Here is a 14,437-nt window from a genome sequence, read left to right on the forward strand (position 1 = left end):
GTGTCGGTTCGTGTGCTGCCGAGTAATATGGTTTGCTATCCGTAAGCGTGGACTAACCCTCCTCCAGTTAGCTACCTGAATTCTCGGTTGGTGCGTGGACGCCACGAACGCGAATTTAGAGTAGAGTCACCGTTATTATACACTCACGGGAGTGTCGGGCGCGATTAAAAGTCCTACCGGGGACTTCGTTTTATAGAATATCGATTATTTGATCACGACGGTCACGCGAATTTTAGAGTAGAGTTAGCCCGTGGGTCCCCAGATGCAGCAACCTCCACGCGGTGGGACCTGGGTCGGTAGTACTTGTGATATATCGAAATCTTACGAGATGCAAGTACTACCGGGCGAATGGCTGCATATCCCAGTGCGAGTTCGAAATTTTTTCAATTTAATTTTAATTAAACGTTAAAGTACGTATATTTTACATTGTTAATTATACTTCGATAGCAATATAATATTTTCTATTCTATTGATTCTCGTTATTGTATTTACGTATTTCGTAAATGAATATACGCATCTATGATTTTCTTTCTATTCCTCTTGTTATTATGTTTTGTATATCATATTTTATATATTATGTATTTTGAAATAATATCAAAGTAATATCAAAATAATATTGAATTAATGACTGCTTAAATACCCTTCAGCTATTCGTATAAATTTAACTATAAACAAAAAATATAAAATTTATACGATAAAGTTTATTTATTTACAGCACATACTTTACTATAATCTATCTTTAAAGAAGTATAGTTTGACGTATAATTTTTCCTTTTTTTTCCAGATGGACTATTATTTTTACTATATACACAAATTTGTTTTAGAAGCTAACACAGTTTTTAAATTATGAGAGAGGGATCCAAGCTTATACATCGATACAATCATCGCATAGTGGGAATAATTTCCCTATTACGCTTGTAGTTCATATTTTGTCCATACCTGTCGCTGTTATCGCGTTCGCTACAAGCGAAAAGTGTTAAGCAATCTTAAATGATTTTGTAAAATCTGTAATAATCTATTATCTATTGTACAAAACTATTATCTATTGTACAAATAATTATTTTATCGGTAAACTGTAACTTACTCAGCAAGGAACAATTATTTCTAGAAAGAAATTAAATATTGAGGATAATTCTTATAGATGACTCATACGATACAACAGAATCAATTTGTTTGTCAAGTGACAGTTTGGACAATTTGTAAGTTATTGAAGGAAATTTCGATAAAGAAAATATTAATAAGCTTGAATTATTTTTTTGTGAAACCAATAAAAATCAGTTTAGATTAACAAGAATACTATATGAACTGTCAATCTTTTATTTAAAATACTAAAATGGATGTTCTAACCAAATTAAGGAATACTGTAAGCAATACTATTACTAATACTGTGCATAATACAGCATATGGCCTTTCACAATTATCCAGTGTTCTACCTGGTAATCCTGTAACTAGAGAATTTGAAGTGATTGCTCATATAGGTAGTGCAGGACCAGGATTATTATGGAAGGTTTATAGTGGTTACAAAAAGTCAACAAAGCAAGAAGCAGCTATATTTCTATTTGAGAAACGTATTCTGGAAAGATGGTCATCGAAAACAGATAGAGAACTTATATTAGAAACGTTAAAGCGTGGAATAATGCAGTTAACAAAATTAAGACATCCGCAAATATTAACCGTTCAACATCCACTAGAAGAATCAAGAGACAGTCTTGCATTTGCGACTGAACCAGTTTTTGCTAGTTTAGCTAATGCATTAGGTAATTTGGAAAATGTTCCACAACCGCTTCCAACAAACCTAAAAAATTATAAACTTCTTGATATTGAAATACGTTATGGACTCTTACAACTTGGAGAAGGACTTGCATTTTTACATGGGGATGTAAAGCTTTTGCATCAAAACTTATGTCCTGAGTCAATAGTTATTAATTTACATGGAGTATGGAAAATATTTGGTTTTGACTTTTGTGCCTTGAATCAAAGTACAGATAGCAAACAGGTAAATTATATTAAGTAAATCATGCATAAATTAAATTTATTTTATTAATTATTCTATAGTTATATTTGCTTTTAGCCAAGTTGGTCATATATAGAATATGATCCTACTGCTCCATATGTGACATGCCCTCAACTAGATTATCAAGCTCCCGAATGCATATTGGCAAGCAGTAATAGTCCATCAAGTGACATATTTTCTTTAGGCATGTTAATTTATGTTATATATTCTCCAGATAATCGTCCACTTCATGAATCACAAAATGATTTGTCTAAGTGTAAACGTTTCTTAGAAAATTTTAAAGGATCTGCTGTGTCGTCTAAATTGTTTTCAGTTCCAGAAAATCTAAAAGATACTACTAAACTAATGTTAAGTCATAGCCCTGAATTAAGACCAGATCCCCATCAATTTATTAAGGTAGATATTATTTAAAAATATTTATTCTAAATGTAAATACATTAATATAATGCAAATGTACTTTATTTTTAACATATGATCATGTAATTTAGATCGAATATTTTATGGATATCGGAGTCAAAACATTGAATTATTTGGACAAATTATTTCAATGGGATAATCTCCAAAAATCACAATTTTATAAAGGTCTTCCACAAGTTTTAAAACAACTACCACATCGCGTCATACTTCATAGAGTATTACCATCATTATATAAAGAATTGGTAAATCCACCGATGATCCCATTCGTACTACCAAGTATTTTACAAGTTATGGAATCTTGTGAAATAGAAGAATTTAGAGAACATATTCTTCCTAATTTAAAACCTGTTCTTGCATTAGAAGATCCACCACAGGTGAAATATTATCTTTTTAATAGCATCATTACAAATCATTTTATTATACATTTCTTCTAATTTATTCCATTACGTTTTATAGATCAGTCTGGTATTAATGCAACAAGTAAATTTACTTTTAAAATTGTGTCCTGCAGACGTTATTAAAAGTGATATAGTTCCTATGCTTACACGAGCTTTGGAATCAGGATGGGAACAACTGCAAGAACTTTGTTTAACAGCATTGCCAAACATAGTAACTATGATTGAAGGACCAGTTATGAAAAATGCCATACTACCTAGGATAAAAAAGATTTGTTTAAATAAAAAACCAAATGGTAGTGCGACTTTAGGAATCCGTGTTAACTGTTTATTATGTCTTGCAAAAATGTTGCCAAATTTTGACCGTTGGTTAGTTTATGATGAGATATTACCACTTCTTCAAGAAATTCCTCATACGGGAGAACCTGCTATTTTAATGGCTATTATAGGTATGTTATTATTTATAATATATATTTTACTATAGTATTATTTTAAATATATTTATTTGTTTTTAGGAATATATAGATTATTATTAACACATAGTAAAATGGGCATTAGTAAAGAAATATTAGCAACAAAAGTATTACCTTTTCTGTTGCCCCTTTGTATAGAGCAAAATCTTAGCTCATCACAATTTGAAACACTTTCTACATTGGTGATCGATATGATTAATAGAGTAACTACAGAACATAGAGAAGCTCTTAAACAATTAGATGCTGTACGACGTGAAACACAACAATTTGAAAAAGAACTATCAGCAACAACACAAATTACATTCCCACAACAAAATATATTAAATGATATCAATGTAACAGCACAGAAATCACCTACAAATATGGTAAAACAGTCTGTTGGTATGGAGAATGGATTAACAATAGAAGAAAAATTTAGGTACAATCATAAAAAGTGATATTCAATATAAAATTAATCAACAAAATATACACAATATTTACTTTTATAATGTAATTTTTATTTCAATTTAGATTGGCACAACAACAAGAAACTCATCAAAGATTACAATCTCAAGAGCCATTAACACCGAAAACAATCTCATCAATTTCCAAGCAGCAACCGAAAGATTTAACAGCAACGTTACTGAAAAATAATTTAGATGAATTAAATTTATCAGCATCTAAGTCTCCGAATTCGCAATCAAATTACATTGGTCAAAATTTAAATACAACATGGAATAATCAAAATGCAAATCAATTAAATTCACAATTTTTGACACCACCCATGTCAAGTCAAATGATGAATTGGACCATGAATAATACAACTTCATCTACAAATTGGAATTCGACTCAATCTTCATGGAACATGATGACGTCTCCTAATAATTTAAATTCAAGTTGGGTTCCACAGACGAATCTCACAAGGAAAGCAGAATATGGATCAAAAGTAAATTCTCAGATACTTCAGCCAATGGCTTCACCACCTAATGTACAAACACAAGCAAAAACGAATTTATCTAATCAAGATATTATGGACCTACTTAGTTAATAAATAGAAATTATGTGCAATATTAAGTTCACGATACAAGTTCACGATTAATCGTTTCATTTACAATTTTAATACATTTGAATGATCTTGCAGTAAAAAAAAAAATACATATGTACTATTAAATTCTAATAGATCATTCCAATTATCAAAAAAAAAAAAAATTAAAAATGCTTCAGTGTTCGTATCACAAGAATTAATTATAAAATTAGAATGTCAGAAGAATTCAACTTCATTATCTAAATAAATTAGCAGCATTATTACAGAATCGCTACTAGAAGTATTCATGCCAGCAATTTATATCCATACATATCCATTAAATGCATAACACGATAATTGATATTATCTCACTTAATGATTTATTTAATTTTTTTAATTTATGTAATAGATACCAATCGATATGTGACCATGTTATATCGTAATTGACATAAAGGGTTGGTGAATCTAGCCATATTCGTAATCTCTTAATGCATCACTATCTGTCTATTTACTCCTATAAACTAATTGTATAAAGCGATATTGTTTATAATACTTCTTTTAATAAAAAGTAAGTTTATTATTCTTCAAAAATAATACTAAGGCGATGTAATACATTAAGGTTAGTAAAGGGTGAAAAAAGTCTAATATTTCTCGTATGAAGAAAAAATTTTCCTTACTCTTTCTGTAACTGTGTTCTCTTTGATAGCAATGAAGAATTCTTAATTTCTAAAAATAGAAAATAATTACTCAAAAGGCCGTTCGTGTACATACGTAAAAAGCAAGTCCAATTAGTTGGACGCGAGAGGACAATCCACTCGACGGTGCTATTTCTATGAAAAGAAATCGTATTCGAGCGGCGTTACTGAGTGTACCATAGAGAAGCACTAATTGTTCGACCCTTTTCATACTTTCTTTCGAAAAACGTAATTGCCGAGAGAGCGTGTGGCTCGTGCGAATCGGAGCCGTTCGTGCGTTCATTCATCGAAGCTGCAGCCTTCTGTCATAATCCTCACCCCCGACAAGCGGCGGCACCCCTGCGACTAAGGGGTGGGAATTACTGGCAAAGAGGGGGTGCTTCGTCTACCCCAACTTTAGTTGCGAACGTGCGCGTCACCTCGACGGAGTCTTTTTCACGTTCAACTCCATCCCGTCGTCTATCTATGTGTGTCGACGTCTAGCGTCTACCGGATTATTTACTAAACACATTTTTCTTATGGCTTTCGCCATTTTGATTCATTCATATAGTGAACATCGAAATATTGCTTTCTTTTTTACAAAGGATAAAATGGGATTTTATTTTCATAGAAGTGTATGCTCCCGTGACGTTCGTAATTTTATCCGGTACGCCTTTCGATATCGATTTCAGTAAACTCTACGGCTTACCATTGCCCTTCTCTTCTCCCTGTCAAGAAGTTGCCTAGCGTACACCATCGTTCTCTTCGCTTTCCATACACCATACGATATTACCATCTTGGGAAACAATAATATTCATAGTATATACACATCAACGTGGACGCACTTAAATATCGTTTACTTTCATAACGTTATGCAAATTATGTTTTTATGGGAATTTTAATGTAAATTCTCATCACGATGGGAAATTTTCGTCTTGAGAAGATGCGTGTATGTCGGTGTGTATCGTATGACAGGGAGAATGCAATAAATGTAAGTGAAGAATTATTATTAACAATTCCTATTTAAAATTGAAAGGTAGATTATTTAAAAGTTGTATAAGAAATTTGTATTCAAACAATATATTTGTATCTGATTGTTATATTAATATATAAAGTTTTTTATATATTACACTGAAATAATAACATAATAAATTAATATAGTTTTTAGTGCAATATAATTGCAATTCTGTGATATTTGAAATTATCTAATAACTATAATAAAAAATAATTTATTACAATATGCGATATATTTACCTTTTCAGATATGTATAATGCATTATGCAATGTATTTCTAATTAACTTTTTCTTATCATGTTTTGCGTGCATATTCTATAAAACACGCAACTCATTGTTTAATTACAAGTTGCAGATTCTCTTTTTACAATATCGGAAATTGATAACCTTAATATTACGATATAATTATAAGTAGAGAAAAAAATGTACAAAATGAAAATCATTATGGATACAATATTTTTAAGAGATATCACAGATTCTACAATAAGTAAATCATTTATCTCAAGTTATATCGATTAAAAATAGTTTTATATTTTGACTGATGTAATGCGTATGTATAATGCATTTTTTTATAGTAAAATATAATTTTTTATTATATCTTAATACAGCGAACAATCAGTACTCTGCGAATTCATCATACTTAATGAGTAAATACTAAGAAAGAATAAAATTTCCTTTCACGTCGAAAATAAAGAAAAGAAAAGAAAAGAAAAGAAAAGGATTCTGCAGGTTCCGAAGATCGAATGCCCAGAATGACCACAGAAATTTTTCAACATGGCGGTAACGAATCTGTCTCCTTTTGTCACGCAATGCAGGGTGTGAAACAGCAGGGAATATTGTACCGTTGTAAATTGGACGAGGATACTTTTGAAAACGTTGAAAATATAAATTAAAAAATAAAACGAGACAGATTGTATCTATCTCTATTCTCTCAGCGAACAAATAAAAAGATCATTATTATGAATATTTCGCGAGATGTAAAATGATTAACAAGAAAATGTAATTGCGACTTCCTTAAACAAAAAAAAACAATCGGTACGATCTTACAACGTTAATCGTATGAAAGAATATTGTCTTTCGTTTTGTAAATTAGACAAATTGTTAGATGATAAACGGAATAACATCGAATGATTTTATAGGGATCATCGTCTGCAAAACAAAGTCGAGGAAGTGGAGATGACTTGGTCATTTGAATGGTCAACGCTAGGAGTATTGATTATTCTTCTCCTTAACTGTGGTAATTATTTGCGTGCTTATGCGCGCGGTCATTAGTCCAAGCATGCATTATATTCTGTGTTCATGGTTTTTACACAAAAAATTGCCCAACTTTGAGGATCTTTGATGTACATAGTTTCAAAAAAAGAAAGAAAAGAAGAATAAAAATTAGCGCTATATTTTTATCGATCGATCGTTTGATCATAGGTACATCAAGATCAATCGCGAGCCTCAACGAGCCAATTTTACTCAAAGTCATAGTTCCTGCATCTCACGTTGCATTGTCAGGCGATCTCACAGTTTTTATATTAGAATCGTCACAGGAAATATTTTCCACAATTCCCACCGAAGTTCAAACGGAAAAGGAAATTGCTGAAGAAGAAAATAGTACTGAAAGTTTCGCTTCAACGACGGATAATCCTCTCATTTTAAGGTAAAGTTATCTTTCTCACTTTCTATTTTTTTTTTTTTTTTCAATATCACGATTCTTTCTTAAAAGACGAGTACAATTCCGTCCTCGAATGGATCGAACTGGCACGACCTACATATGTAATTCTGCGGATTATTAAATACTTATGTATTTCTACATATTCGATATATCTTAGGGTATTATTTCTGGATGGCCTCACGTCAGAATTAATCGGTGAATTTCCATTGGATACTTTGCCGCAAAAGGGTGAAAATGTTACTCTAACGATACCATGTGGATTTTTTTCAAGAGGAGGCACTTATACCTTGCAACTTCAATATAAACTTTCGACAGTACCGACGAAGATAACGGATATCGCTGATTTGTCTACCATTCAGGTATTGATCCTTCAATATCGTCTTGATAAGTATCTTCAGATAAGACTGTAAAAAAAAATATTAATCATTTCTCTTTAGATGAGCAATGCCTTAGACGTAAAATGGCCAACACCATCTCTCTTTTTGGAACGTCAAAAATTCACAACTTATCCAAACGAACCGATTTCAGCAACATTAAGATACAACGAGATCTCTTGTGAGCCTTCCGAAAAGGTCCCAGCTGCAGCATATACTTTACAATTAATTTATTGCGGTTCCAGTACAGTTGCCTGTGATCCACAAAACAAAAGTCGTGTCCAAGTAAGTAAAATAATAGACATTACAAATTGTAATGCACATAATATTTCATTATTTTTTCATAGGTCCTTTATCACGATGAAATAAAGGGATTTCCAACACAAAAGCATATTCTTCTACGTTGCGAATATTTTGGACTTGCCGGTGATTATGCTCTTAGATTGAAAGCATCTCCAGTTAATCCTAATGCACCAACAACAAGTGCATACATTAAAGTAGGTTTTAGTATATCATCGAGGATGTATAACATATTATAAGTTGAACACATAAATCATATAGAAGTAAAAAAAGAGCGAATTAAATACATTGACCTTTTAGTTTACTCTTTTATTACCAATATTTTTCGCATAAGAAATATTCGATTGTATAAAAATTTTGATAAATTTTTTTTAGGTTGATTGGTCCGAAGAGTTCGTCTTTAGTGTCCATGCACGATCGATTTATCCCTGCGAAGGATCAGGAGGAGTGCCAGTTATATTCGAATATCCATCTTGCCGGCTACAAGGGGACCGTGTGCGAGTTTATGGTCGCCTTAGGGCCGATGTTCGATCGCTTGCACCACCTTCCACCCTTCATTATATAGCAGAGCTGAAAGCTATGCCGGGAAAGCACACATTGACCTTCGAATGCGACATTTTTACGGAAAAATTCATCGAGTATTGTTTCGTTTATGTCAGTCAGGCCATCACAGGGGCGATGGCCGAGGTGAAACTCTCTTGTATCCCTACCTTTCCCCTTCAAGGTCAGAAATATTCACGAATAAAGCAATTACGAATCGTAACACGGTCTTTTTCATGCGTTAACATATGTTTCTTTGATGCTTAGAAAACGATGCTGGTGGTTGGGGACCATGGAGTCCGTGGACACCGTGCAGCAGTTCTTGCATCGGTGGAATTCGCAATCGTTATAGATTTTGTGACACTCCTCCGCCGAGATACGGTGCTAAATTTTGTCAAGTACGATTCTTTTTTCCAGATTCAACTGCGGAGTTTGATTTGTATTCATAATAATTTTGTTTATTTTAGGGAAAAGCCGTCGAGACGGAATCCTGTGGTGGTTCTCAATGGCTCGATTTACGAGATACATGGAATATGGCTGATTGGGAATGTCACCATGGTGCTGAATTAGCAGCTATACGACCGGAAGTTACCGCACAGATCGGAGTAAAGTGTCGTTGTGGATGTTTAATCACTCTTGGAGAGGAGAACTCGAGAAAAATTCTAGCAGCTAATACACAGGCCTGTCCTGGCCGATCGTTTTGGCTGGTAGAGGTAGGTCCACTTCGGGATGAAGTATTCAACGATGGTATTGATCGAAATTCTCTTTTATATTTGCAATGCAAACAGGCAAGGCCAAACTTTGTAGTCAGACTGCACGTAGATCAAGCACAGTTTCCATGTCCAGGGCAATATTTTCGTGTTCGTGATGGTGATTCATTGAGCGCAGATCTTCTAACAGATATAGCTTTTGATAAGTCTCTTCCTCCAACGAGAACAGTTATTTCTACCGGTGAACATTTACTATTGGAGTTCTCAAGTGACGAAATAACAGCAGCTGGTGAATCTTGCGTCGGTGGTTTCTTAGCTCATGCTGTTATTCTTTGTACGTATATCTATAAAGCTTTGTATGTACATGTAACATTTGCGTGTGCTTTATTGTGTTCTTTGTAGATAAGCCACAAAAAGGGAATCAAACGTTAATGTCGGTGCCTTTTAAACGTAATTCCACGTCTGTTGTTGGTGAATGGATATTTTGGATGACACCTGCCCACTTAGCTGCAGCGTCTTTATTAATGTTAATATTTTTCGTATCTATTTCTCTAGCATTGCAATTTGCCTTTAAATATAGAAAATACCATATCGCCGAAGATTTGGATAATTTGAGCGAATACTCCGGTGAGTCTCGGACGAAATAATTTCGTTGTAAACATCGTTTTATTTTAACATCAATTTATTGTTCCTCGTCGTGTTCTTTGATATATTTTTTAGTATATAGCGACTCCGTACCAAGCACAATGAGACGCGAGAAGAAGACTTTATCTTCCGCGACTTTGATCTCTGAAGTCGTTTCTTTGGTTGGATTGTCCAGAAGAGGTACACCTAATCATACGAAGCTCGAGAACACATCCTGCGGAGCAGAAGAAGACTATGATAGTTCCGAGACTCAAGCGGAGTATGTAATATCTTATCGATGAAATTGATCAATAGAAATTCATAACCATAAAATGTAAGGAAGAAAATCTTATGTAAAATAGGTACGAGGACGATACTACTGCGGAATCAGGTACATTGAAGTTAAAAGACTCACAAGCTAGTGGCTCACAAAATACTATAGTTTCTAGCAAGGACATTACCGAGAGCGTATCTTTCATGTCGAATATCGTTTTTGTTGGTCAGCCTGAAGTGAAGTATGCTCGACCTGTGAAGTAGGTATTCACGTCTAGTTGAAATTTTTATTGTAGAAATGATGAAATAAAATTTATCCTCACGTTCATAGATTACGAACGCTAGGATTACAAAGTCCTACGTCCGATCAAGATTCAACGACAGATGAGAGTAAAATTCAAATTGCATCGGATGATAATACGAACAATGCAAAGCTTTGTCAATATAATCCAAATAATGCTTTGCAAGGCAAGGTATAATACAAATTTGTAAAATAATTTACAACATATCAGACACTTGTTGCTAGATTTCTGTTTCTTGTAGGAATTTTCACCGGTACGAATCTATTCGAACGTCCCTACTTTGCGTACCGGGAAGGAAACGAAAGATCGTCGAAATCGGGAACGTCTGCTTCACGGACCAGGATCGGAATTCAGTCTAATTAATCCCGAGATGGACCTGGAGTTGGATTACTATGACTACAATGTTGCGAACGCAGGAGCCGCTCCAGGTTCCTATCTGGGTATGGACCCAGCTTTCTTAGTCTGGATACCACCGTTGTTGTCTACGGATTCTGATATCATTCCCATGGAAAATGTAGACGGTCGTCTGATGGAAGGACAACTAGGAAGGGAAGGACTGATGCTAGACACGGAAGGTGCGACTTTAACTCCCAGCGAGTATAGAAGAATGAAAATGTTGAGAGCTGGCGAATCCAAATCCAATCTAGGCAATTGTCCTAATGTCGACCAACCTGACGAGGACTCCTTAAAAAGATGCGATTCTAAGGGAAACATTCTCTCGGATGAGGATTCATACGATGGTAAGGAAATGCTGATCGAACGACTACTTCCTATTCATCGAATACTCGAGGATTCTAGAATCAGGGTGAGCGAGGAATCGTTATCTGGACAAGCACTTAGAGATAGAACGATACTTCAGAATATTATTCCGAATCGACTCTACGAGAGTTCAACGGCGATTTCGAAAACCGAATCGGATATTTCTCCGGAAAAGGCTGCCGATCAATCGATGGTTGAACACAAACAAGCGAATCTTCCGAATTCGTCGAAAGACAATAATCGGAGTGGCATGACAAACATCAATAGTGTAGATAAAAAAGTCGGTCAAGTAGAAGACAAAGATAGGAATATAAAGTCACCTTTGAGCGTTAAACGAAATCGTCATGATACGAGTTACTCCAAATTGTTGTCATACATTGGACACAAACCCAAGGTTAGTACTATTCAGGACGAGAAAAAGAACGAAGAACTGTTCGTCGGGGATGAAAAAAAAAGCGAGCAGAATACGGAGAAAGCAAAGGACAACGAGAAGTCCAAATCGTTGCTTTCAAATTTGGATTTAAGAAACGTTGTGCAATACAAGTACAAAGATTTCACGCATTTCACTCAACCAAGCGAAAACGAAAAGAATTTAGATATTGTAAATATTCCTATGATGGAATTTTCGCGAGGATGTTTAAAATCTCCGGTAAAAGTTCATAGACAGGTAGATAAGAAAAGGATAGTTTTGCCTCAGGAAGACGTTCTTAGTCCTGATTATGGAGTGGAAACGGACATGAAGGATGAATCACACGAGTCTTTCTACGATTTAATTCGAGAGTCCGAAAACGAAATCAAATATGCGGACGAGGACGATGAGTATATCGATAATAAAGCCAGTACATAAAGAATGCAAATCAAAATAGTTAAAATCAAAAAAGAAAAACAAGGGATGTTCGCCGTACTCGCCACCTTTAAAAGGGGAAAGAGCTCCGTCCCAAGAAATTTCAATTTTCGTGATCTTATTAATTTCATATGCCAAAGAATTAATTTTTAACTGTACATATTAAGTATACAGCGTCTTTATCTATCGTTACAATAGTAAGGAAATGATCGTCCCAAACGTCTTACGACGTTAAAAAATCGACGTATCTGTGGCACACTGTAATGATTCATAGAAATATTGTTATCATTCTTGCAACTACCCTTTAAGAATTAATAGATATTCCAAGGAAAAGAAATTGAATTGTATGTGTACGTACATAGATCGCCATACTTCCTCTACTTTGCCGAACTTTTGATACGTTGAACAAGATTAAAGAAAAGAATACGAAAAAAAAAAAAAAAACAACAAACAAACAAACTAACTAACTAACTAAAAAGCAGGAATTATTGACTGTGCCTTAGGAGATTAACGAATTGTTGCTAATTGTACTATTTCATCCATTTGTAGTACGTTCGTTGAAGTCATAGTATTGTCAAAGGCAACACTTTATCGATGCTTCCTTCCAATGTAGAAATATTCGAATTTCGATTTCTTAACTAACATGTAGGACGAAGTAGTACATCGTAAACATATCACGAGGCGTTACAAGCCTTATTAGATTAAATATGAGAAAACCATCGATTTTTCTCAAGACATTCGAATTCCATTTCGCTTTCATCTAATTAATATACAGCTTATTTCTTGCGAGAATTTGAAAAAAGAATTTATATCGTTACTCTTAATATATCTATGAAATAGTATATAAGGTGCAGGGCACCCATACATTTTCAATGGCTTCATATGGAATTTATACATCATCCCTTTAATCGATCTTCGTCAGAACGTATCGAAAGTCTCTGTAAATCGATAGAGGAAGAATCTTTCATTTTGTTCGATACCAAGTGAAGCCATGTCAAGGCTCCTCTAAAGTCCTTTTCTATTAAAAATTTGGAAAGTAATAAACGGCTTCTGCTTTGTCATACGAGAAGAGACAAAAAGACACGAGAGGATACGAAATGAATGCAGGAAATTTTCGAATAAATCAATTCTGATGTTATCGCTAATAACATATCAGCTAATAAACAATGAAATCCAGTAATAATGATTTAATTTGGATTACATGATTGGCAGCGGAGGAGCCTTATTACGATATCTTTGCGATAATGTAAGACATAATGAGAATATTTTTTATTTTAAATAAAATCAAGAGGAATTGAATCAAGTTAACTATACGTTATGGTAAAAGTTCCTGGCGTGTTAAAGCTTTTGGAAACTTAATTCCGATGCGAGTATTGGCGATCTAATCAATTTCGATCGGATAACAAAAAAGTACGTTACGTGCTTTGATTACAAGACGAAAAAATAAGAAGAAAAAAAATAAAAAATTATAAAAATTAGAATCGTTGATCGAGTTCGGTTAGATAAGGACGAATGAGTTGGATGCAAAACGTATGCATCTGCCTTAGACAGAAAAAAATATATAAAAATGAAAATAAAAGGATTAATCAATTACTTAACACATTGATCTCTTTACGTAGACTCAAGCCGAGTGAGAGCATAGCTTAACTTTTTGTGAAAAAAAAGGATGAAGGAAAGAGTTACATGCAGGAACTCGTGCGAATTATATAGATTTTGCCTTAAGACTGCCATAACATGTTAGGAGAAAAGAGCAATATTATTAAAAAGAAAAAAAAAGAAAAGAAAGAAAAAAGGAAAAAAAAAACAAATAAATGACAGAAAAACTTTATGAAACTGTATATAATAGGTTATAACACAGGGATACGCCTGCGATCAAATGTATTTTAGATATGTAAGGTTAACGCAGATTATATGTATTTGATCTTATAATGAAAAAAGGGTACAAATTACAGATCTATATGTTTTTAGTGCATTTGTACATACATCAATCACATTTACACATATACACGCACACCAGAGATCCACTGAAGGACACGTACACGATTTAGGTTTATATTT

General features: G+C 33.9%; 2 protein-coding genes across 5 annotated transcripts; both read left to right on the top strand.

The window, feature by feature from the left end:
- Positions 1–824: 824 nt before the first annotated feature.
- On the top strand, positions 825–4,887 carry LOC122637424 (SCY1-like protein 2). Of its 2 annotated transcripts, XM_043829514.1 has the most exons (7): positions 825–1,199; positions 1,479–1,996; positions 2,072–2,410; positions 2,503–2,805; positions 2,888–3,275; positions 3,342–3,717; positions 3,810–4,887. In XM_043829514.1, the coding sequence occupies exons 1-7, from the start codon at positions 1,142–1,144 to the stop codon at positions 4,324–4,326; spliced, it is 2,499 nt and encodes an 832-aa protein (XP_043685449.1). In that variant the 5' UTR covers positions 825–1,141; the 3' UTR covers positions 4,327–4,887. The 2 variants fall into 2 exon arrangements, with proteins under 2 accessions (XP_043685449.1, XP_043685448.1); XM_043829513.1 differs by having other exon boundaries at positions 826–1,996.
- Positions 4,888–5,009: 122 nt separating this feature from the next.
- Positions 5,010–14,330, top strand: LOC122637422. 3 transcript variants are annotated; one of them, XM_043829511.1, is made up of 17 exons: positions 5,010–5,967; positions 6,599–7,025; positions 7,130–7,227; positions 7,413–7,638; positions 7,811–8,012; positions 8,091–8,312; positions 8,375–8,524; positions 8,703–9,051; positions 9,135–9,265; positions 9,335–9,580; positions 9,656–9,911; positions 9,980–10,204; positions 10,298–10,481; positions 10,564–10,734; positions 10,806–10,947; positions 11,018–11,216; positions 11,295–14,330. In XM_043829511.1, exons 3-17 carry the CDS (start codon positions 7,167–7,169, stop codon positions 12,380–12,382), a joined length of 3,852 nt encoding a protein of 1,283 aa, XP_043685446.1. In that variant the 5' UTR covers positions 5,010–5,967; positions 6,599–7,025; positions 7,130–7,166; the 3' UTR covers positions 12,383–14,330. The 3 variants fall into 3 exon arrangements, with proteins under 3 accessions (XP_043685446.1, XP_043685445.1, XP_043685444.1); XM_043829510.1 differs by having other exon boundaries at positions 10,564–10,592; positions 10,644–10,734; positions 11,018–14,330; XM_043829509.1 differs by having other exon boundaries at positions 11,018–14,330.
- Positions 14,331–14,437: the final 107 nt, after the last annotated feature.

This window comes from Vespula pensylvanica, chromosome 2 (assembly GCF_014466175.1).
Source record: "Vespula pensylvanica isolate Volc-1 chromosome 2, ASM1446617v1, whole genome shotgun sequence".
NCBI classification, from domain to species: Eukaryota; Metazoa; Arthropoda; class Insecta; order Hymenoptera; family Vespidae; genus Vespula; species Vespula pensylvanica.

What these genes read in the sequence shown, in the direction of transcription:
- LOC122637422 (XM_043829509.1), top strand. Translation starts at nt 7,167, where the DNA reads ATGACTTGGTCATTTGAATGGTCAACGCTAGGAGTATTGATTATTCTT. An exon ending in GATAATCCTCTCATTTTAAG is followed by an intron (nt 7,639 to 7,810) that starts GTAAAGTTATCT and finishes GATATATCTTAG; the next exon opens with GGTATTATTTCTGGATGGCC. An exon ending in AAGTATGCTCGACCTGTGAA is followed by an intron (nt 10,735 to 10,805) that starts GTAGGTATTCAC and finishes TCACGTTCATAG; the next exon opens with ATTACGAACGCTAGGATTAC.
- LOC122637424 (XM_043829513.1), top strand. Translation starts at nt 1,334, where the DNA reads ATGGATGTTCTAACCAAATTAAGGAATACTGTAAGCAATACTATTACT. An exon ending in AAAGTACAGATAGCAAACAG is followed by an intron (nt 1,997 to 2,071) that starts GTAAATTATATT and finishes ATTTGCTTTTAG; the next exon opens with CCAAGTTGGTCATATATAGA. An exon ending in ATCCCCATCAATTTATTAAG is followed by an intron (nt 2,411 to 2,502) that starts GTAGATATTATT and finishes CATGTAATTTAG; the next exon opens with ATCGAATATTTTATGGATAT.